Below are 25,285 nucleotides of genomic sequence, written 5' to 3' on the forward strand. Positions count from 1 at the left end.
GGTGCCAGCTGCCGAGGATCAGCCCTGCTGCTGAAAGCCCTGCCTTGATGGGACCAGAGCTGCTGGCAGCTATCACACCACCCAGGGTGCAACTGCCCCTGTAACAACGACCTACTCGCTGGCGCTTCTAATCTGCTTGGGCAAATAATTCTGCTCCTGCTGGTCATCACCCTTGGTATGTCCCTGAGCAAGTGGTAAAATGCTCCTATTCTTCGTTTCCACTCTATGACTAATTTGAGCCATTTGTTCAGTGCTGGAAACCGATGAGTACATCATCTGCCTGTTTATTATTATTTTTATTTTTATTATTTTTTAAACACCACTGACAGTAAAAGTAGGATAAAAACAGGCAGAAGGTTACTGGCACTTGATGTGACCATTAAATCACAAATAGCTTTGAATCTCATCATTAGTTCATAACGCTCACTCCAGTACAGCATTCTTCAGGTCAATTAAAGAAGAATTGGTTATTAACAAGCCCTATGCTCATATCCTCTAACAGGTCTGATACATGTATTTCACCTCCATGCGCTCTCACACAACCATTTGGGCCAGAGACTAACATTCTGAGGAAAACCAGTGCACAAATCTTTTCGTGGAGAAAAAGAAGTAATTTTTGGAGATCCTGTTTGCATGAGCTAATGGATCCTAATTATTCTGCTCCTGGACTGCTGGACCCAGCCACTTGCTTGAACTTTCAGTGATGGGATCAAACTGCTTATTTCCTGGACTCAGCTATCCTGACGTATGATCTCCAAAAATTTCTAAGGGGAAAGCCTTACAAAGCTCACAGGGCAAAATTTATAAACCCCATATGCCTGAGGGTTATGGGCCTCAGTGTGGGCCACAAGGAAGCACCTGACCAGAGACTGCAAATAGCTCGGAGTCTCTGCAGGAATTAGGTGCTGAAGTTATCTCTTTCAGGACATAGCGGGGCTTCTCAGTGATGACGAGGTTGCAGGGGTGCCTTGGCTTTCGTATTTGGTTTCAGCTGATTTCACCAGGTGAACAGGAGCCTGAAAAATATTAGTGAACTAAGTATCTGGTTGTTGTTGGGTCTAAAGCTTTCTGTGGTTCGAGGCCCACAAATTCAAAAGCTGGATAACGAAATACACATTAGTGGGTATTTCACTGGATATTTGACAGGCCTCGGCAGACGATTCAGCTCCAAAGAGGCTCTCACACTTCAGCTTTCCAGGCAGGTATTAACGAGACACATCGATGTTTTGCATTACCTGCAGAAAGTCTAACAAAATATAAAAGCATAGAAAGGTCAGGACTCCACAGTCAGTGAGGCCACCTGCACTAATTTTATTTCAGCTCTTCCAAAAATGATACAATTCTGAGAAAGGACTACATCTAAAATGTCTGACAGCCATCCCTGAAAATCGGGAACTGACAGCTGTTGGTCAGACTGGTCCACTTCCTTGGCTCTCTGCTGAAATCCATGAACGTGCCATTGCTGGTCACAGAAACTGTAGAAGATGTTTTGGTTTGCTGCAAGGAGTGCAAGCGTAGCTTTTTTTCTTTAAGTAAAGTCTGAAACTCGTTAGGGCAGCAATATGCTGGCCGTGGGTGTATGGCCAGCAAGGCACCGTTGAGTCAGTTCTCTCTTCTGTCTAGACTTGTAAAAAGAGGTGTTCTTTCAGGTCACGTGAGCTACCGTAATTTGAAACATCCCATCTCACACTTTTACAAAGCATTAGCTAAACAAATTGGAAACTGCAAATGCCAATGTATCATGGCCAACTATCAGAACAAAAACTTAAAATACCTTGATTATTTCCGAAAACCAAATTTTGTTTCTTGTTTACACGTCACCATCTGCCTTTTTAACACCAGGCTCTCATTTCTTACCCCTTTTTTACATCTCAGAGCTACCTAGCCACTCCAGACACCTGAACTTCAAATTACTTAACAAATGTGGGTACGGAGGGTCTATCACACCTGCAGAGTTTTTTCATTTTGAATAGTTTTACTAAAAGCAATCCCTACCAATGCAAATATTGTGTACCATCACAAGGCTATATCATAAAGCACAAAGCAACCCACCTTAATTTCCTAACAGCATTACCCCAATTTTACTCTGTTAAATTAATCATATTCATTGGTATAATTTGATTTCAATCCACATTCCCTTACTGAGTAGCACAACACAGAGGGGCCCACTCATTGCCCTTACTAAAGACAAGCATCAAGGACTGGTTTGGTGGACTCCATTCTTGCAGTTGCCCATGATACACTTCATAAAAATTGGGTGCCAGGATTTTAAGCTCGCCTCTTTTGCTCATCTCACAGAAAGCCCTCATCCACGCTAAGCAGGCAGCTCTTTGTCTTGCAGCAAGCTCCAAGTTGTTTGAACACAATGAACGCCAAGCTTTCAAAGAAAGGAAAACACAACCACTTTGGCAAATATAAGGTGGCAAAATTTTTTTTAGTTGGATTGACGCATGCTTGCAGACACACACTGTGCATTCCTTTGAAAATACGTTTCTAACAGTGCCTGCTCTGCATGCTAAATTGACATCTGCCTTTCTAGCACCATGCTCCCATTTTCTGCCCTTTTTCACAGCTCAGGGGTACCCAACCACTTCAAACACATGGCCTAAGAACACACAACATACTTGTGTATAAAGGGCTTTAAAATACCTGGAGAATGGAGAATGCTTTTACATACTTGAAGTTAAAAAGCAAAGTATGAATTACAAACAAGAGTTAAATGTCACAAGCAAAGCAGCATTCAGCAGAATGTAGGACAGTAGCAAGGGATTTACTGGGTCACTATGAACCTGATGATGGGTTGGGCTATCACAAACTTGTCACCTGCATTGCACTGCACCACTGCCTTGTTGCTAGCACTACTGTCAGCACTACTTTAGTCCACTGTCCTTAAAGGAATTGCTACTATCCTTAAAGGAATCCCTAAAGTCAGTTTTAAGATACCATTTAATCTGAACTTATCCACCAAGGTGCAGAACTAAAGCCACACACACACTAACATGACAGTGACGACGCTCCTCAGCGAAGGACATAGCACAGAGCTCATAGCCAAGGCAAAGGGTGGCTCAGGTGATTTTTTTACACTGTTGGTGCCCTGCTCCATTTCGATCTGCTAAAAGCTAAAGATGATCCTGAATTATAGCTTCTCTGAAATTTCAGCAGTGAATGTTATGTCCTTACCGCACACATTACGTCTCTTCTCCTGCTCTCCTTACATCTCTCTATTCTGCTTACTAGCTGTGACATCTCTTCTGGACAACTGACTATGCAGAAAGGCTTTTGAGTACCCACTGTGATGTGGTTTTTTAATTAGACCAACTGCATAATTTTTTTTCCATACCAGTCCTGCCTCATTCAACCTCATTCAACCATAGGTTAGCTATGAAGTGCATTATATGGCAAATAATTTGCTGTGTTCTGTGTGTTGCTGTATTCACTCATATAGATGAAGCTGATGTTTACACTATTACCGATTAATTCATCATCACTGCCAATTATTTCCTAATATTTAGGAACCATAGATATGAACCAGAAAGCTTTCTCAAAATCTAGATGGAAAAGACAAACCCTGTTCCCTCGAAGCTAACTCTAAGGCTAAAGCCAACGGAGAGGTGGATACAGAGAAGAGAAACAGGAAACAAAGCTTGTCTACACTGTAGGTCAAAGGGGTGGTATGGAAAACTGAGACAGGGCTCTGTTGAAAACAGTGGGAGTCACAATGATGCTTTTCTGTATCTTTCTGTGCACCTCTTGGCCAATTCTGCATCGTGTAATCCAGCCCTCGATCTCACTATAAATGTCTGTCTGACTCTGTAACACTGTGCTATAAGAAAAATCAGTAACCTGGGGACTGGGGAAGGGACTTTGAATCAGTGCAGTGTTTTACCTGATAAGAAGTAAATAAATGTGGAACATTGAGAAAAAAAAAGCTCTTTTCTCCATGAACATCATCCTTCCCAAACAATGAAGGTTTCATTCCTCAAAGTGCAAAGTAGCTGGGCTCTGCTCCATCTTCCCTTTCTCTTGATTTAAATATCTGAATGATCACATCAGGATTACTCAGATCCTTGGCTTCAAGCTGTGCACACAGAACTCAGAAATACCATTTTCTTTAGCACTGGACAAGTATACCAACAGTGTATAATTTCCTGGTCTCTGAATTCTTCAATTTGAAAGCTACCTGCGTATGTATTTTAAATGAAGTTATGGGTTTCTGGCAGCTAATGGAAAGGCCACCCAAAGGAGGGTGTGGCAGTACAAGGCACTCACAACTGTGGACACCACAAGTGGTTGGCAGATGGACAGCCCAGCTACAAATGTTGGAAAGTGTGAGCTGTGCAGAGCAACTGAACTTCTGTTAAGCATGCCAGAGAAGGACACAACTCGAAGATGATACATGGAAGATAATGAATCTGTATGGAAACACTGCCTACAGCACTGAGGTTCTAACTGGCAGTCTGTGAGTTGGTCTCAGCTGGAGGGGTACTTCTCTACCACACTCAGCAGCTCAGTACTGCAAACTGTAGTGATGGGTACATAGGCTGTGCCATGAAAAATTACTTTTTTAGCCTGATTTGTCACCTTCATAATGTAAGTTACGTATATAGCAAATAAGTAATACAGCTTTGGGAAGAAAGTATATTCTAGCAGGGATAAATCAGGCCTTGCCTTCTAGCTAGAACAATTCTTTTGCATGTAACTGTTGGCAACTCCATTTCCATTCCAGCCAGCTTTTCTCAGTTTCTTCTGCAGTCAGCACAGTGAAGGTGGAAAGGGGGAAATCATGAAACACAGCGCCAAACCACTGAAAGGTGACTGTGAATCAATACACGACCTCTGGAGCTCAGCCACTGGTTGGGATTTGTAGTTGTGCAGATTACTCTTACTAGATGATACAGGCTTATTAAAAAAAAAAAAAAAAAAACAAACCTGAAATGAATACAACCACAATGAAAAAAACCAGGGGAGAAGCAGGTTTCTTTTACACTTCATAGAAGAAAAATGTTTTGATAAAAAAAATAATAAACAGAGCTCATCTTGGATCTTGGTAAGAATATCTGCAAAGTCAAACATGTAATGGTAAAAATGACATCATCTGTAATCTTTATACCAACTGCTTTTCTTCAAACAACAGTAACACAGAAATGCTATTTTGAGCAGAACTAGTCACTGTATTTGTTTTCCATTAGATATACAATCTAGAATGACTCCAACAGCTAGCTGGGCATGAACTTTATTAAACCCTGTACCAGTTGCATCAGCCATAGTAACTCACTGCCTATTCTTGCTGCTCACAATATTTCACTCAAGCTTGAGAGGAACAGATAATACACGGAAAATCTTGACAGGAATTTTCACCATTCTTACTCAAACTTGGACACAAAGGACAGAATCCATGTTTACTGAGCATGCCTGCCCTCAGGTGGGTACTGCATGCTTCTGAGCACACCACATTGATCTGATGCGTTTCAACACTCAGTCATGATATAACATATCCCCTTTTCCCTCTTCCATGGAAAGTGTCCTGTACCATGTGCAACATTGAAAAAAAAGGAGACATTGAAAATGCAGGCTTGAAGATGTCAACTATTCTTTCTTACCTCTATTCCTTCCTTGTTTAAGGCATATTCATCAAAGTTCAAAATAGCAGTCTTGATAGTGCGGGGAGGGGGCAACACAGTCAAGCCAATATTAATAGCATTGCTTCGTTTTGAGTCCAATACGATGATCTCCTGTCGCTTCCCATCTGCAGCAGTTTTCTTGGTAAAGAAGAGAACAAGAACATTATTCCTCCTGCCTGTTTCATAAAGAAAAAGTCACTCCTTTCACTAATGACTTCCTCTACTGAAGGGTGCTGACTGAATGTAGATCTAATTCATTTATAGTCATCCAAAAAAGCTGAATTCTTCTACCACATCCTTGCTGATATCAGCATAAGCTACCAGGATTTAACCAGACAGCTGAATGTAGCCTCAGATGCCATGCAAAGCCGAGCTAGCCCGAGCCACGGGAGTCCCTGTGAGGGCTGGAAACACTGCAGTTCAGGGCAGGAGTCAGCCTGAAAAAAGCCTGAAGCTGTCTCTGCCCAGCAGGAGCTCTGCCATGCAGCAGGATCGGCCAGCGCAGGGCCAGCAGGGCAGCTGCTGAACAGCTGCTGGGCTCTGGGGCTCAATCTCCCCTTGGATGTGCCAACCCAGAGTGGCCACTGGCCCTCTCTCCCCTGCTGGGAAAGAGACAGGCTGGTTCCCACCTGCCTGCAGCACTCTCCTGTGTTACAAATCCACCTCGGGCACTGGCAAAGGAGCTGTAGAGGTCTTTCTGGAGACACTGGCACGGTTTTCTGACTTCTGGATGCCAGAGGAAGGGTATTCTACCTTGCTGCTCATGGTATGTCTGTCAAGGCCTTCACAGGTGCAGAATTTCAATCGTTCTGCTTTTTTTCCAAGTCTTATTTGAGACTAGACATAACCTTTGGATCCTACCTTCAGTATAAACTATGGTACAAATAATAATGAAAGCACAAAGAACTAACAACATATGCTTTAAATTCCATTCTAGAGAAGACCCAGGCAATTTCTTCCTCTCTCTCCCCATCCTCATAGTCGAAAAATGAGAACCAACAAAGCAAGGTGACTCATAAACCATTCACATGGCATAATGCAGTGTTGAATGTGGTCTTTGCTTTTATGCCCCAGCACGCCCCTCTTTCTCTCATTATCCCATGCTAAAAGGTGTCTCTTTGGCAACTACATACATCAGATAACAGGCAGCAGCAAGAGGAGAGGACTCTGCTTCTCATACTCGGGGGTTTTTCTCCCTCTCCGTACACATAAACTCTGGAAACATGTTTTCTGTTTCCCCTTTCTTTGCCCTATCAGAGATGGGCTGAGGGATGCTGTCAAGCACAGGAATGCAGGGAGAAGACCAGCACATTGATGCAAGCAAGCGCAGAAATGCTTCACTACATATAAACCTGTGTTTCAGCATAGTGCAGGCTGCAGAGACAGGACTGTGACTTCCCTGTAGAGCCTGTGGTTAGTGGCTCCAGCAGCAGCAGTGAGAGACTAAGCAATCTCTCTTTCCAGGCTGCAGTGTGGCAGCCCGTACAACTGTTCAGAATAGGGAATTGGTTTTGCTGTCTACAGTGGTAGTATCTCTCGCATCTCTTGTGGATCTGGGGGAAGCCCTGGAGGAGACTTAATCTCAGGATTGCTTTTTAGACCACGAAGCTTTGTTCTCCACTTCCTTTGGGTCTGTACCACAGAAACTGAGTCAAAAAATACCCTACTGCCAGGTCTACAAGCTGTTTCTGCATTGGAAGAACTATCTAAGTTAGTAAATACTTTATCAAAGTACCTCCAGCTGTGGGTCAGCCCATAATGAGAATGCAGTTGTATCATTACAAAGATGCTTTTTTTCTGGCATAGCCCAGTTGATTGCCTGCACAGGAAGAAGTAATGGCACTGGTCCGAGCAGCCTGCCCAGCACGTGTGCGGCACCACAGCCCTTCCCTTCATCCCAACATGATTAACGTGGTATGATGCAACTTCTACATGCAGGTGAGACTGAAGGCAAGTGCAGTATAAAGGAGCTGGGGACTACCGCATGTTTGTGATCTGTGAAAGTAGTAAGAGGGTTGGGTTTTTTAAACTTAGAAAGAAACAACAGTTCTGCACTAACCAGGATAAATTTTAGGAGAGCAAAGATAAATTTTTAATTTTTATATGTCTGTTCCATCGGAACTGCTCTCTTCTTAATGCCTTAAAAGCATCCCTGAAGCCTTCTTGAACTTTGGCTTCTTTGAGTAAGACAGTTCTCTCTTTCTTGGAGAGCTACCTGAAGGATCTGAGATGCAGCTTCTGCTTTAAAGCGGTATTTTTTATTTCCAGGGCCATTAATCGCATTTTCAGGCCACAGTTAGTGGCCAAGACCACATAAAAACAAGTGAGGTTCAACAGAAAGTTCTTCCTCTTGTGTCTGTATTGCATGAAGACTTTTTTAAACCACCACTTCTTACCCTGTCCTTTGCAGCACAAAATTACACAGCTCCAAAGAATTTATGCAGAAGGGAAAAGGCTGTGGGAGAGGAGTTAAATTTAGGCTTCCCACGTGTGGTATGGGTAAGCAAGCCTCAGATCTGCAGGTCTGTTTTTAGGTTCCCAAGTTTGACAAGAAACATATATTCATTTGCGGGACATATGATGCTCACCGCTGGGATGGTTGTGATGGCAACAGTGCGCTCACTCCTTAGCAATGAGTTATGAAAGACAGCTGAGCTGTATAGGGGGTGTATGCACATAGGTATTTTCCAGAGCTATAACTGCATATGGGGTACAAAATTCTGGGGTAAGTAACTCTTCAAAAACAAGGTCAGAAGAGATCTTAAAACCATTCTGGGGATGATGGCTGAGTTACAAAGAAATCCTTTCCAAATAAATAAAAGGATGAAGAGAAAGATTTTACTACTATGAACTTTATTACCCTACCACTATGAAAAGAATTGCTTTTTGTCTGCAACAAAATTCCACACGTGTAAGTGTCTGTGTTAAAATAAGCTACAACTATTAATTTCTATTACAATATTAAGTGACTTAAGATTGTGCTTTATAAGTTCATTGGTGTCAGTATGTAACATAAGCCCTGGACTTCTGAATATTATATTATTAAATGCAAATATTATATTATTAAATGTAAATTCAAAACTAATTATAAAATACAAATATATCAGGTGGCATAATTTGCGGGAAACAGATGATGAGCACATAGTCTAAAACACACCTCTGTTTTAATTAATACAGGAAGCAGAGAAATTTAAATTACCTTTCCAGTGCTCATATAAATAAGTAATTATATATAAGCATCAAGTCAGAAATACCTCCTGCACTTAAACTTGCAGAACAATCTGCATCAGTAGTTCAGAAAAAAATGGGCAATGCCTTAATAGCAAGATGGCAATTTTTTCTATTTCTGTCTCACTTAACAAGGATTTAGCACCGGGGATTTAAAATGGAATCAGTCAACTGCCACTGACTTTGCCCAGGATACCTATATATAATATTCCAGAAATTCTGGTCCATATTTATGACTTATCTTGGCATTTATTCAAATTTTAACAAATGTTTTCAAAAGGAATATGTGTTCAGGCTTGTATAGATATACACATGAAAATGCATTCCTTAATTTTTTTCCTCATACTAGTTTTTATGTCTGTGGGCACATGATGGATCACTATAACCCACAGGGTATAGATGAATCAGCAAAATAATACTTTCAAATGACATACAGAACCAAGTGGATGGCAGAAGGGCTGAACAACAACGTTTGATTCAGTAGTGTCTGCGTGTTTTCATTTATCTTCACAGAAAAACAAACACTTTGAAGTACTTTGCCAAAATACCTGCTTTGTTTGGCGGAGTGAGAAGGAAAGAAACTCTAGACTGGCTTGGAGGGGATACCTGATCCCTCTCTTTCTATTCGCAAATATAATGTTGTTGTCCTCTATTCTAGAAAATAAACAGTTTGAAACTAAAGGTGCTCCACTAGCAATGTGCAAGTTGTCCAATGTGGCACAATTTTTCCTAAAATCAAGAATCTCCCCTCCCAGCCCCACTCCCCTCCTCATTATACCCTACAATTTAAAATACACTTATTTTATTGCAGTCTATTGTGCTTAATGAAAAACTTCTCATGAGCCAGGAAATAGCTGTTTATAGCTGTGTGTTGTGGAAATCACAGTGAAGGATTAGAAACTGGAGTAAAATTGGTTACAGCTGTATGAAAGAGCACACACACAGGACGGAGCCAAGCCCCCCTTACACACCCTGACTTCACTTTTCCTCTCATCTTTCTGGACTGTTCCTTTCTCATGCACCTGCTTCCATCTATTGCTATGAAATCTGGAGATTTGACTTTTGATTTGTTGCTCTGCACTCTTTTTTTCAGCTGAACCAACTGAGCTGTGAGTCAGACTTTATGATATTATAGAATAAACCTGTTTTGGATTCCAGCCATTGGACAGGAGAAACTAGACACAACGGGGAATGTACTCCCTGGAACTAAACCAAGCAGTCTGGAAAAAGCGAGAGCTATCCTAATTTGAGTGCAATCTTTGTACCAAACCTCAAGTCTTTTACAGATTCAGTGGTCTGCTTAATTATTCCCACTCTCACTGGATCTAAGGACCATCTCCTACCCAGGAAGATTTGCTGGTAATTCACCAAAACCAGGCAGGAGTCTCAGAAGTCTGGGTAGACTTCCACTGCAGTACTCCTCGGTCACCATTGTCTTCTTTACAGAGACAATGAGACTTCTATGTCTGTGTTATGGAACAGTGTGGAAAAAGAGCCAAAAGTATAATGTCTCATGCAGAGAGCAGTTATTAGTCTCCAAGAGAAAAGCAGTCACCTAAATCATTCCTCAGACTTGCACTAATTTCAAAGAAACCTGCTCACTCATCTTCCAGCCAGAAGCCAAAAGCTGTGCCAAAGCATCAGGGAAGCAAGTGTGAGGGAGGGAAAACGGCCAAAGGTAGTTTGGGAATGTGCATGGTGAATGACTGGAAAAGTAAACAAGTCAAAATTCCAACAATGTAACATTTTATCAAAATTTCGGGTAAGAATAAAAGATTAAGAATCAGATGGAGTGATCCATTACAATACTGGCATTTAGCACAAAGCTAAAGTTTGGTAATGGCAAATATGTCATCATTTCACATTCAATTCGAGGAACTGAATGTTTTATGGATCTAAGAAAACTCTCTCATTCCTTCCATCTATGAACCATCTGTGGGAGATTTGTATTTACAGGGAGAGAGATGAGGGGTAACACGCCACAACGTCACCAGCATTCCTTCCTCAGCAAAAAAGGAATTAGAGAGAGAAATTAATCTCCGCATCAGCCAAATGAATGATCAGCTGAATATGTTTTTAGAGCTGCTACACTATACGTTTCAGATCTACATGCACCCACGTCACAAAAAATTCAGCTAAGAACAGCAATGGCTGGATCCATATGAGCCACCTATTTATATACCTGTTGTTTCCTAGCTACTTAATGAGGTGCTTGATGGTTCAAATTTGAATGTTTCCACTTGGCTAAGAAGATCAAGAATGATTATTATAAAATTTTGAGTTAATAGTGACACAGAGAACTTCTATCATGAGACATTCAGTCTCTCCAGATTAAGAGCAAACAATAATATATATGATACCTAATACATATAACAACTTTTGCCAGCCAAAGAGAAGTAAAATATTGAAGGTGCTGACTGGTTTTTATGTCACTATAAAACATATAGGCAGACAGAGAGAACATACGAGTGACTTATTTACTTTAAGTAAGAGAGCTGGACATCTTTTACTAGCATTTTAACTGTAAAACCCCCATTGTTTCCCTGATATTGATTATTCTGCTTAGAAGAAAAAGAGTGTATGTAGCCATGAAAAAAAATGCTCAGGCTAATAACTTTTTTAATGCTACTTCAAACTCCTTCTAAATGTAACTATAACAGACTTCCTTTTGTTGTTCAGCCTAATGTTAAACAGCCATGTCACCAGCCTTTGTGAATTTATTTTATAACAACACTAAGGAAGAGGGAATCCTAGCTACAAAGGTTATTTCCTGTGCCAGCTTCTATCCTAAACTTTAGATAGCCACATTGTACAAAAATAAAGAATTTAAAATCGGCCTATTCACTAGTATGAAACAAAACCCAACACCCCTGCAGAGTTTAGCTGTAAACTTAGTCCAGTCGATAAATCGATCCTTCAGAACAAAGCACACGTGTAGACTCTGTGCAGCAGATCCAGTTTGATACTCTAGCTTTTCCATATAAAGGTTAGGAAAATACTACCAAGTGAAGATCTGTCAAATACACACATATGAATCATCATGCCGCGACACTTACATGAATGCCACAGAAAAAAATTCCGATTTTAATACCTAGTTTGGCACTTAGCTATGAACAAGCTAATATAAAATCTGCCCCACCTGAACTGATATCCCAAAACCGGTAGACCTGAGACAGGAGGGCAGCTTGGCACGTACACCACCTTAGGCCCACCTCCTAGTTTCAGGCCACGGAATATCTTCTGTCATAGACCAAGCTAGGAACACATTCAGTAATTTCCACTGTTTTCATATAAACAATATAAATCACCTAAATCTAAGTCAGAATGAATACCAATACAATAGCAAAATAATAGCAAGCTGAATATGAGCTGTACCTTTGTGACAGGCAGTTCCTTGGATTTAGACTCAAAGAGATGCTCCAGTTTGGAAGTGTCCACCTTAATGGGTTCCAGTTTCGACCACAGGAATTCTCTGCAGCGTTTGTTGTTTTTACACTGCCACTCAAATGGCCGTACCTCGTTCCAAAACAGACGGATGGTTTTCTTCTTCTTTATAAATGCTGGCTGACCCCTAGAAACCTGGGGTGACCCTAAACCCTGAGGAGTGCTAAACAGTGGAGGAGGAGCCAATAAATTAGCAGAGGGTGGAGGTGGAGGCGGACATCCAAACAGCGGGGGAGGTGGTGGAGGAGGCAAACCCAGAAAAGAAGGTGGAGGTGGAGGAGGGGGAACAAGGGAGTCCCCAGGACCCATATCCATGTCCAACACATCTACATCATCCTCCTCCCCTAAGTCTGTAAAATCCATGTCTTTGATTTTAAGTTCTCTAGGATTAGCCATCAGCTGATCCCAGATGTAGTCAGATTCCTTCTTTGGCTGTGCTGGTGTTTTCTCGGAGACCTGTTCACTGATTTCATCTTCAGGCATGGCTGTCCCCTTGGCCAGCTCACCACTGTTGAATTTTTCCGCAAAGGCTTTCACGCTGCCTTGGTTGTCCAGATTTCCAATCTCCATCTTTTTGACACTTTCATCTTTGGCCTGCTTTGTGGCCTGAAGGATAGAGATCCTACTGGCTAGGCTAGTGAGTGACTCCTCACTTTCCTCCGTCTCCTTCTTTTCCTCCTTCGCCTCCAGCTCCTTCTCCTCTTCATCCTTGGGCTTTTTGTTATGCGCATACAACATGTCCAGCATAAACCGCTTGTTGTTGAGGATGTTGCTGCACTGCTCATTCACACCAGCATCCTGAATGGTCTGTGACCATGGACCTGCAATCACACACACACAGATGGGCAGAGTCAAGGGTAGGGAGCCAGAGCATGAGGAACACTCTTCAACCCACCAGAAAAAATTTGGGGGACACATGCACAATTAGTTTGAAACTGGGCAAACAGTAGCTTTGAAAATTTTGAAATAAGTGACAGTGCTGATATATGGCCCAACCTTGATGGGTTGGGTGTAAATCTCAAAAAAGGAATGAGAGCAGAAAATAATCAGTGTGGCTTGGGAGGGACTATATAACGTTCAGGATTTCAAGGTTCAGGTTTCTCCTGGAATCTGTCAGGTTTCACTTTCTACTTACTACCTCAGCTCATTTTATACAGTGCATAAATGCTCAGAAACTTTAGTAATCCAGAATGGGGCTTAAATATCATGACAATGGCACAGAATAGGTTATTGTCATACTCTTTACCTGGCCATAAACTGGAACCACCCCAGGAAAACTTCCTTATAAAAGAGATCTTCCCTATCTGTCAGTCATGGTCAACATGTAACTGCATACTCCTCTTCTTCCCTCCCTGCTGGCTAGGAGGAGGATACCTTTCCTGAGGAACATCTGGCTGTTCCTCAGACCTCCTGGCTGGGTCCCTGGGACATCTTCACAACATGGACTATTTGAATCCCAGAGCAGGCTGAATATCCAGGGTACATCTCTCAACGAGTATAAGCACAAGCAATTTTTTTTAAAGTTATTTCTAGGAATATAAGCACCTTTATAAAAGAATTTTGAAAATGCTGCTCATCAGTCACTGTTACCCTCCCTGTAATACATGACAGCATTGAAAGCCTGATGTCCTCTTTCCCACATCACAATCATTTAAAGTGTCACTGTAATGAAGCATCTTTCTGACTACTGCTTTTCTCAACAATAACCTGCAAAATATGTTTGAGACATCACCATGAATAACAAACTGTAGCAGTCAAATTGTAAAAATAAATTATATAAGTGTCTCTTCGACTACACTTCCCTGAACGTAATACTGCTAACCAATGTGGATAATGTGTCTAAAAATTATGGTGCTTCTTTTTCCAGTAGACATCAGATGAAGTGATTAAACATGGACAAAGATAATTCTTCACACTCACTATCTGCTGTATGGGATTCCTTCTGTTCCCCATAGTTTTCACACATTTTATATTAATATCTATTTCTTAAACACATTTTATTTTGATTGCTAACCTGCCTTCCTTTTGGCCCCTTGTGATTAAAGATATTCTTTTATACCTGTCAGTTGCCCTTTCTCTTAAACTTCCATTTTATCTTTGTTTCTCCCCTTACACTCCCACCTTTTTCAATACTTTAGACTTTTAAACATCTTTTATGGCTTCCTTCATCAATGGAGTTGTCTTCTTACCACGACATCTAGCCCTGTGCTCTGAGAAGGTGTCCCCTCAGCAAGATCAACATCCAGGGCCCATGACTCTCACCCCGCCTCTTTAAAATAACACATTGTTAAAATGAAGGACAGATCTCACAGCACAAAGCATACGGACAGCAATGACTCTCACCTCTATTCAGATCAACCACATTTCTAAACCACATTTTAAAATGAGTCCAGAGGTTTAACCCCAGACAAACAAAAGACTTTTCTTCAGCAATGGATGCAACCTCCAAAACTCTTCTGCTTTCCTTCAGGAGGCCTGACTGCTTCCATTACCTGTTTATTTCTCCTCAGACTTCATCCATGGGATTACTTTCTCACCAAGATTTGCTTCCTAGGGTATTCTCTTAAATTTGTCTCTGAGGTAGTTTCACTAGACAACGTGACTAGACAATTCCTTCCCCACACCATAGATTTTACTCAGCTGAGCCCCCCCCGAGGATTTTCCCCTGCTCCCAGCCCTTCCTCCAAAGATGTTCAAGATTGCTCCCAGGATCCCTCCTACAAATCCCACTCCTACACATCCTAGCCACTCTCAGCTTCACCAGCTGGGATCCTCCAGGATTTAATCCCTTTGCAAAACTGCTCATCACAATTCCCCCAGACACAATCTCTAATTTGGGCTCCCCAAATCTGCCTCCATCTTCCCTAGCTGATCGAAGATTATTGCTGTGAAGACTCTTGCTACCTTGGTGGCCTCTTCTGCTCTCCTCTCTACAGGTAGAGCTTTGAAATACCATCAGAGAAACAAGACTTATTGGAAGCCAAATTCAGCAAGATGGCTAACGAAGGAGGAGCCAGGACCAAGGCTTTATTCCTTTGTCATTAATGCATCTGGCCATCTCATAAATGGCAAACTGCTTGCTGGGAATGTGAGAACTGCTGGAGAAAGCGCTCTGGTTTGCTTTCCAAATCTCCTCACCTACTCGAGAGCAAACAACTCACTACACGAGACCTCCTACACAGCACAACCTAATAAACTTTCGGTCTACTGGTAACATAGGACAGTTTTAAGATGTTGATTTTTCGATAACAGGGTACATTTCTTAGCTTTTAACAAAAAGTAAGTAAGCACTTAATTATAGTGGTAACAGGTTGGTAACAGACAAGATAAGGAGAAAAAAAACCTGTAACCTGTTCTCCCTTACTTGTACTTGGACTATGCCACAGTGTAACAACATCTTTCATCTCTCATACCTCCCCTCCCTTTCCTACATATACATCCATCTACATTCTTTAAGAGTACAATAGCATTCTAAGTAACTCCATCTTGGTGCTGGTTGAAAAGAAGTTAGCTTTTAAATTTAGAATAAAATTACCTTAATGCTTCCCGGAAAAAAAAAAAAAAAGTGATAGGATTTAAACATCAACAGTACAATCTGACAATTTAGCTCTGTGAGGTAATCCTCCTGATTCAGAGTTATCCCTCTTCTTTCAGGGAAGAGCAAGACTATTTCACAGTGTGAAGCAATTCTCGGTTTTTCACCTAGAATTTAGAGAACTTAGGAGAACACACTCCACTGTTCAGCCCTAAGAAAACACGGAAACTAAATGCCCTAATTACATTACACTCCTTTACCCCTCTTATAAAAAGGGGAAGAGAGTAATTAATCAACAAATGTAAAAATCTGCCTTTTACTCCCTCCCTGTCTGGGCTGCATGACAAGCTCTGGCTGTCATTAACTCTTCAGGAAGAAAACTGGTTCTTAAGGTGTTTTCCAGGCTATGCCTTTACGGGTGCCTGGTGGCCTATCTGGCCAGAAGCACTGGTCACTACAGAACTGGTCTTTTCCAGACAAGGTCTGTTTCATGTGCCTCCTCCACACAATATAAAGATGGCTACTGCCCAGACCTATCTTCAGCAGCTCCTATGTATCCTTCACTGCTTTCTGAAGCCTAAACAAGACAGGAGAACTGAAGAGAAGCCCTCATTGCTCTTCCTCTTCCACTGAAAGGATAAGAAAAGGTATCTGGAATCTCAACGCAAATCGTGTCAGTATGGCCCCTCGTCTCATTGTTTTATGTGTAAAAACCCCCCAGGTTGCTGCAACGTGATGATTCAAAAGTTAACATATTAATCTTAGGGGAAGCAAATAGTCTTGAATCAAAGGAAACCTCATTTCATCACGGCCTTACTGTCCCTCGAACATAGAAACCCCATCAAAGTCTGTGGATTTCCAAGCTGAGAGTAGACCAGAATTGGCCATGGTGAAGAAAGTCTTAGATAGGCGCAAAGGGTTTGTTAGCTAATTAGCACAACAGAACTGCTAATTTAACATTGTTTTTTTTGACCAGAAACCCTTCATTATTGAAAAAGCTTCACTTTACCAGTTTCATTGTCACTGGTTAACTTGTCCTCTCTCTCTTCCCTCTCTAAAGTGCTGCTTGCTGAGGATATGCTGGATGCAGAGCAGTTGTCTTTTTCATTCACTTCCTCATTCTGCCTCTCTTTTTCACTGAGTATTGCACTTTCTTCTGGCTCTCTCTCTGGTCCTTGCTCCACCTCACTCTCTGGTCCCACCTCTGTAGCCTCTATTTCCTTGGGTGTCTCCGTTCCCTGCTCGGCCTCAGCCTCAGCCTCCTGCTCTGGTTCTGGTTCTGTCTCTGTCTCTGGTTCGGGTTCACTGGCACTCACTGGTGGAGAGAACAATGGGAGAAAGAGATTCACTTCGCAACGGAGTCATCTCAGGCTCAACCCTCTAAGTGAGAGCGACGTGAAAGTTGTACAAGTGCCTTATGGAAAGAAAATAAAAAGCAAGTCCACGGCATGCTGAACATTAGGAGCAACAGACTGATGAATGTTGTGCGACGACAGCATTGCACATGAGAGCGGCCTAGCAAACCCCCTCGCTTGCTGTCTGGAGCCAGCCCACTGTTTTTATGCATACTTCCACAGCTGGAGTGTTGGACTTGCATAAGGATTTGAACAAACCAGCGGCAAATAAATGGGCATCCCACCTGAGCATGATATAGACAACCCAGTGCCTAGACAGAGCCAGGAAGGAAGAGATCTTTTAAAAAGCAAAAAGGAGGGAGACTGTGGCTTTTGGTTGAATTTTCTTTGAGTTCTGGAAGAATTCTTTTTTCACCTGATGAAGAACACTTCAACAAAAAAATACAAATATTAGTTTTATTAACACAGTTGAATGGCACAGTCTGGAAATGGTACTGTCACACATTTCACTGACAAAAAACATATGCTTTTTCATGCACAATTACTTCAGAATAGCCACATCAAAACTGAACAAAGTTTCCAAATGCTTGGCATATGGCATAAATTTAATTTCCAATTGGCTGGCATATGGCATACAACGAGCTTTTTTATCGGCTGGCACATAGCAAACACTTGTTGATAGTACACTTGGTTTCTTCTTCCCTGCTTTATCATTGACAGTGAAGTGAATTAATTCACCTTTAGGGTTTTTAGCTATAACAGCAAATTTTCACATGCAAATATTCTCTGCATGCTGCAAAGAAACTGAAGAGCATCCACACATATTCACATCAAGCAGCTCACAATTTTTGAAAACTGAAATGGCCATGCAAGAGTGATGAAAATGGGCATGCATGTTAGTTCTGCATACTTCTGAAATTCCCTCTGTACTAGATCTTGTGTTGGGTGGCTGAACTACAATGACCAAGTCATATGTGTTTTTTCCCTCTGTTTTTTATCACAATATTGCAAAAGCGCCCTCTCTTCTTGTCATGGTCTTTGAATCAGATGATGTTTGAGAGTTTCGTCAAGAACTACATGAACCTTTGAAGGAAAAAAACTATCACCCTTGAATGCAATCCAAACATTTTGGTCCTCTAGGGAGCAGGTAAACAGATTTATGCTGAGAAAGTATAAGCCAAAGTAATGAAGGTCACAATGTTCTTCCTAAGAGTGTTTCAAGTTGCGCGCCTATTCTGAGACACCCACACAAATACGAATGATTTCTAACAATGCTTGTGCCTACCTTTACAATAACGCATACGTTTTGAAACTAGCTTTCAGTAATACACTTTCAGTACCACTTCATTTCATATAATTTAAGTGTACAAAACTGCAAATGATTTTTTTGCCACTATTTTCATTGGAGCCAAGGTCCTACACTTTCTCAATTAATTTTAAATAAGTAGTTAGTTAAATAACCAGTCATGCATATATAATACATTTATATAAAAGAAATGTACACATAATGTGTTTAATATACGTAGTCCATGCTCACCCAAATCCCCCTAAGATGTTTTAAACCACTCCCAACTAGAAGCTTACCTTTCTTCCTCTTCTCCATAGAGAGCACCTAAAAGCCTAATATTAGACATGTGAGCAGCTCTGCACATGCCTTGTCTCTCTAAGTGTACCTTACCCATGACTGTACCCTGGGCACTGCCTACAAGAGAATCAAAATTACAGAGAGCTGGCAAGAAGTTGGCAGGCACTCAGAATCCCCGTGGTGTGTTTTGACCACAGCTGTCAGTGTGAAGGTATAGCACAAGAGCATTCTAAAGTCAAGCCAAGATTTGAATATAACTCAGATGGAAGCTAAGGAATCCTTCAGGAGTTCCTGGAACTAATATGGTACTGCAGCATGAAAGATTCAGCTTGCCATGCTGCAATGGTCCATCTATACAAATGTCACCAATTCTCTCAAGGCTTAGCTCCCTGCCCCCATTAAAACAAATGAGTGAGTTGAGGCCTTTAAATGAGCAGAAGTTTTACTTGCAATTGGATTAATCAGGAGGAGGAAAATGGAGTGTGGCTTTAAGGACTAATTTTTGAGTCATATACCCACTTCTTTTTCTGCCAGAACTTAATCCCTAAAAATGTATTATTGGAAAAAAATGTGAAGATTTCTCGGAAGAATGAAATCTTCTAAAGAAGCTGTGTAACCTCATCACTGAAAAAGACAGCAGCAGAGTCCCTCAATGAACGTGTACAGATTTTGTTGTTTTGAGAGATGGTGTAATCTGCATCTTCTGACATTTTACAGACTTGGTCACGTAAAGCCCTAGCAACCTGATCTGCTATGATCTGATAAGATGTTGGTGACAGCCCTCTTTCGAGTGAGGGGTTAGAGAGGACAGCAAGATGCTCCCTTCTGAAAAACACAGCTACAAACTTGTAACACTATACAGGAACATTGAGGGAAATGACTTTTCTTTCAATGTTCAACTATAAATAAACTCTGAAGCAGACACAAGATGCTGTATCCGTAATACCTGCTGATAAGACCTCAACTCCCCAGTCTTATAAGACCTCAGAGAAAAGAAAAAGCCCTCCGGGCCCACATCTAATCCCCTGCCAGGGTAATAGATTAGGCAACCACGTCTTCATCTATTTTCTCTGCTCTCTAATTGGAGCTGGGAGATACACAAGCTAAGTGTCTCTTGAGGATGTGTACAGTAAGTCTGACGATGGCTACAACTACCCAAGCCCTCTTGATTCAACTGTTCAGGCATCGCTTAAGTTTCGTTATCTCCCTTCAGTTCCTCCAGCACAGGATTCCTCTTGCTGTGAATTCAGCAGGGACTCTCTCTCTTTCTCCACCCCCGTCCCAGTCTTTTCTTCCCATTCCTTGTGATGGCAAAAACTAGCACAGAGTGTTCACCAGTAGGGAACTGGCTCTTTCTCCATCAAGTCAGAAATGATCTTTCTTTGTCCTCCACCCCAGTTCCTCTGACGTTCTGTACCATGGTATCTTTGGCTCTACAACTTGGGCTGCAATGGCCTCACTGTGCCCTCATGCTCTGGTGCTCCTCCATCTGCCAAGATGCTTTCACTATTGATACTTTAGGCAGTATTTGAACCTTGCTCAATTACTAATATGTTCAGAAGGTTTCCTACTGTCCACAATGTGCACTTGGGTTGGCCTGCTTCTTTCCTCAAGTGCTAAAAAAGCTGCTCCTCTCAGAGGAGGGTTCATCTGCAATTCCTTTGTGGACTGACTTCAGAGATGTCTTGGTTATTGTTGGTCTTTACTGCACATGTGCACTTCATAAAATATTCTCCAATGAAATTAAAAAAAGAGGAAGTAGCTGCTCTGAAAAAAAATACGAAGTTCCATTTTGCAGTTATGGGACTGCCTTCATTTCCTCTGAATGCCATACTCCAAGTTTTACAAGAGTAAGTCTTAGAAGACTTGATTACTTTAGTGGAACCAATTGTTTTATATGAGAAAACATTTCAGCTCAGTAAGTCCAGATTTTTATATTGGGTAATGATACTGAGATGTTTCACAGTGTGGGACAAAGTTCCACAGACAAAACCCATTTCCTTCTTAAGCCCAGTACATACTAGATGGCTAAAGGATACTTCAGCACAATCGGCATAAAGTAAATCTGACGCAAAAGATCACTTATTGTTTTGCTAGTAGAGTGTTCTGGTTTGGCTGGGACAGAATCCCAGCCCAGCCATGCCAGGCAGGCCGTTAGCAGTTTCCAGTCAGCCAGGGCAGCTGACCTGAGTGAGCTACAGGGGTAGCCCATCCCATCATGTCACGGTCATTATAAAGGGGGAAGGGTTGCTGAGGAGAGGGAGCTCTTTTGGGGTTCCTGCTGGGGTTCTCCCTGCTCCTCCAATGGCTTCTCCCTGCTCCCGAGGACTGCTCTCCTGTTGATTGTGAACACTGGGTATTCATTTGGCTTTGTCTACCTTTGTCGGTGTTAGTACTGTTTCATCAAATCTGTTTTCACTTCAACCTACAGGTTTCCTCTCCTGTTACCGATTCCCCTCACTGGCTGGTGAGGGGTCATCAGGTGATAGGGCGACTGTTATTGTTTAGCCTCGGATACGGGCTAAATGTAGACAGAGAAGAACGCACTTCCCATTTGACTTCAGGTTCTGAATTCTGCAGATGAACATCGCAGAATCACAGAATGTTAGGGGTTGGAAGGGACCTCAAAAGATCATCTAGTCCAATCCTCCTGACAGAGCAGGACCACCTAGAGTAGATATCACACATCTGTTAACGCTGTGCTTGCAGAGTCTTTGGAGGGTCCTATGCACAGAACTGACAAAGTGTTTTCCTTCTGTAGTTTCATCCTTGCTTGGGAAGATGGTGACCGCCATGTTCAAAGAAACTGCTTGGGGTAGAAATAATCTGTGTTCTGTTCATGGCTATTTCAGCTTTCCTACAACTGGCTTAAGCAAATTAATGCCTCAGCTTCTCTGTCTACTAAGTGGGATTCATAACATCTCCAAAGGCAGTAAAAGTTGAGATTTTAACTCACTATGAAGCATAAGGAACTCGAATAGTCTAGAGGCCATGGCACAAAAATCTACAAATAAGCCGGCCAGCTATTGACTGATATCCAACAATCTGGCCACCTCCAGATGAGACAGCTTGTCCTGCCCACACGCTCCCTACTTCACACGACCTTTCCAGTGCTTTTGGTAGGCCTGAAACAGCAGTCCTTCCTCATGCACAGCTCCCACCGAAGCATGCAGATTTCAGGGCCCTGTTCTGGTGCTGTCCTGGACGTCTGCCTGCAGCTGCCCTTGGCTGGAGGCTTACCCTGCCCCATCCATATGTTTTCTCCTTGCAGTCCATTTGCCAGGCTTGCAGGTGCTGCCCTCTGATGCCTACTGATATTGCTAGGAGTTTTAGTAGAGGTGTCCTGCCTACCCACGTGTTGATAGCTTTGCCATATTCTGGCTGCCTGAAGTTGCCCTGTACACCTGCTCTAAATGTATTCTCCAAATGGATTGTGCTGCTCCATTTCATGCTGCAATTTTTTTGAATGCTTCCAGGAGAAATATGTTAAAATAATCATCATAAGAGATACTTGCTCCCTACCCAGCTCTGAAATCCTGATGGTGGAAAAATCCAGCTTATTTGCTCTAAAAGCTATACTGCACTCAAAAAGAAAAAAAAAAAGGGCATCTGGATGTTTCTGAATATCAGTGTTATAACCATGTTATTTAAGTTCAAATGATTCTACCGAGACTTTTAAGGTGCCAGACAAGAAAACTGGGAATATAATTGGGAAAATATACAAACCTAAATTAAATAAACTTCACCTACTTAGTACAGTGAGGATAAACATACGCAGCGTTCAGTATTTGTAACTTTTTTTCTTAAATTGCCTTGCTTTATAGCATGCTACCAGCCATAACACTCAATAAAACCAAGCAGTGCAAGTTACAAATGCATTAATCACCAATAGCATGTAGCAGGAAATCAAATAAAATAAAAGTGAATGATGGCGATAATTCACCCTCCAACATGCATTCTAGCTCCCAATGTTAATGCTACATCATGTGGCGTAAATATAAATCTGTATGGTGGGTGTTTTTTTTGAGGACTGAAGGAGGGGTACATGATGGAAGTGGTAGAATGACGTGCACACATGAAAAATATTGCTCTGTACACCAATAAATTATATGACAGCAAACCAACCGTGCAAACACTAATTATACTTTCCTTTTTACTAATTGTCTGTGGTCTCTTTTAAGTCCTTTACTACTTGTGCTACAAGTTTAAGAGTTTTTGTTGGTGTTAAAAATAACCAACACACCCTCCCTGCCTTCAATTCAAGACCTTTTCTGTTTGTCCCATTCAGCCTGTGCGCTGCTGGAAGGTTATTATAAACTTGGCATTCATCTGTTGCATTTCTTTCAGAGAATCCACATAAGCAAAATCTGTTGGCAGGAATATTGTTGGTTTAGTGTTCAGTAACTTCTAATATACAAGGAACATGATGATAAAATTAAGACCCTCTGTATGCTGTATTTTCCAATTACTCCATTCTAATAGCAACCGACAATGATAATGTAAATCATAGCAACAATTAGCAGTGCATTCTTTACTTGAATAGACTAGAAGACATCCAAATCTATGCAAAAAAAGAGAAAATTCAGGAAGACAGCATGAAACAATAAAATAAGACCCTTTACTTTGGCACCTCAGAGGTTATATTCTTGCACTCATGCATCAAAAATCACTGCTAGCCCAAGAGAAACTGAAATAAAGCCACTGCTCTTTCCCCTGCCATCCTTTTCACTTACCTTCTGAGGGCTGAGGGGTCCCACAAGGGGTGGAAGGGGTCTTCAGCTCTTCCTGGGACTCTACGGATGCTGGGCTGACGCACTTGGGTACAGGCGAGCATGGGGCTGACGGAGATCTCAGGTTCAAGGATAGCTCACTTCTGCCTCGGCTTACACTCCGACTCTTCAGCTCCTTCTCATACTCCTCTGCTGCCAACCTCTCCAAGTATTTGTATCTGAAAGTTAAATTCCAGAGGGTTTCCGTAAAGAAAAAGAAGTCTGTGGCTGATGCTTGTTTATGGACGAAACACCTGTAGAGAATGAGTTGACTTCCTGACACAAGGGGTACAGCACTAAACTGCCTGCCTGCTCAATCTGCCAAAAAATGCACACCAAAGCAAAGACTATTGCCCTGAAAAACGTTAAATTGCTCATGACAAAATAAAAGCGAAACCCAGCAGTGTTAAAGAGTCTTTAGATACAGTATTGTGTCTGCATAGTCCTTCTCCTTTGGAAGCATTTGTCTGTCCTCCTTTTCACCCTCCTCCTTCACCTCCTCCTCCCAGCCCTCCCTCTCCCAAAACTATAACGGGAGAGAAAAAAAAAAAAACCAACAAACAAAACCTCCAAAGCCAGAGCTCCTTAATAGTGATGCAAATAGCCCAAGTCTGAGACTTGCTGCACGGAGAGGAAAATGGTTCGGTACAGCAGACAAAAACAGATCTCCCTGAAAATGATACCAATAATAAATGTTTGGATTGACTATCTAAACTCTCTGAACCTGCTTCTATTTGCTCTGAGAGCAATGCACTGGAATTCACTTTGTTCTCTCCAGAGTCTACAATGGAAAGTTTTCTTTTTTTTTATTCTAAAAAATTTCTCTGCCGGACTCAGACATCCAATAGCTTGGACCTGACGTCACATGTAGTTTATTCATCAAAGTCACTTTAAAAGAACAAAGATACATCTGTTTTGCATTTTAGGCAGGCAGAACTCACTAACTGTTTATTAAGACCAGCTACCAATCATATTCTTCATAGTGTGCTTTATACATTTCAACCAAAATAACTTTGAAATATGTGCCTCTTCCAGATGTCTGCTAATTTTATCCATCATTATTTGCTAAGGAATAAATTCATGAATACAGCTGGATTGGGCTTTAGACTGTTTGTCTTACCCACAAGTGAACCATTGAACAGGTTAATGAAGACTACTGCTTACGCCCCCAAAACTCTGTGGTCATCCTCCTATAACTCACCATTGTAAACACTTTGTAACAGGGAACACCTCTCCTCCCCCCTTCTGCTTCACTGACAGCCCGAATTAGTGTACAAGGGTGCATTAAAAGCAGGCAGGGTAAAGAAGTCATATGTGGTAACAAACATGCTTAGTACATATGGTAGCCACACACGCATGCGCAGTTGCAAACATCCATATAGAGCACAGAAACGTGTCTTTGAAGAACAGTCCTTGTGTTTTCAGAGGCAATTTGCTTTATTGCAAACAGCAATAATGAAGAACAAACTCATTTTCTTTTATTCCTCCAGAGGTATGCACAGGCTTTGAACAAATTCTGCAAGAAAAAGAACCCCTACAGACTCTGGATGAAAATGTAACAAGTCACATACTTGTATGGTTATAAAATAGGAACTGTTTACAGTTCTAACATGAAGCCAATTCTCTAGAACGATTTTTGCCTTTTCAATAGAGGAGAAAGCCTTTTGCTGGCATTAGCATAACGTTTTGTTACAGTTCATGAAGCCAGTCTTGCTTTTAACACTGGTCCCTTACGTATTGCGCCTTCC

At 41.7% G+C, this 25,285-nt stretch overlaps 1 protein-coding gene across 4 annotated transcripts in view; it reads right to left on the reverse strand.

Annotated features, from left to right (window-relative positions):
• The window catches only part of FHOD3 (formin homology 2 domain containing 3), a 386,715-nt gene that overhangs the window by 48,716 nt on the left and 312,714 nt on the right, over positions 1-25,285 (reverse strand). For all 4 annotated transcript variants that reach the window (XM_086468856.1, XM_086468855.1, XM_086468854.1 and 1 more), the window contains 4 exons: positions 23,502-23,716; positions 16,838-17,143; positions 12,225-13,114; positions 5,601-5,759 (listed from right to left, as the gene is read on the reverse strand). In XM_086468856.1, the coding sequence (XP_086324982.1) occupies positions 5,601-5,759; positions 12,225-13,114; positions 16,838-17,143; positions 23,502-23,716 (1,570 nt within the window). The remainder of the gene's footprint in view (positions 1-5,600; positions 5,760-12,224; positions 13,115-16,837; positions 17,144-23,501; positions 23,717-25,285) is intronic.

The sequence above is a fragment of the Leptosomus discolor genome, chromosome 8 (assembly GCF_034619465.1).
Source record: "Leptosomus discolor isolate bLepDis1 chromosome 8, bLepDis1.hap2, whole genome shotgun sequence".
Taxonomy (NCBI): Eukaryota; Metazoa; Chordata; class Aves; order Leptosomiformes; family Leptosomidae; genus Leptosomus; species Leptosomus discolor.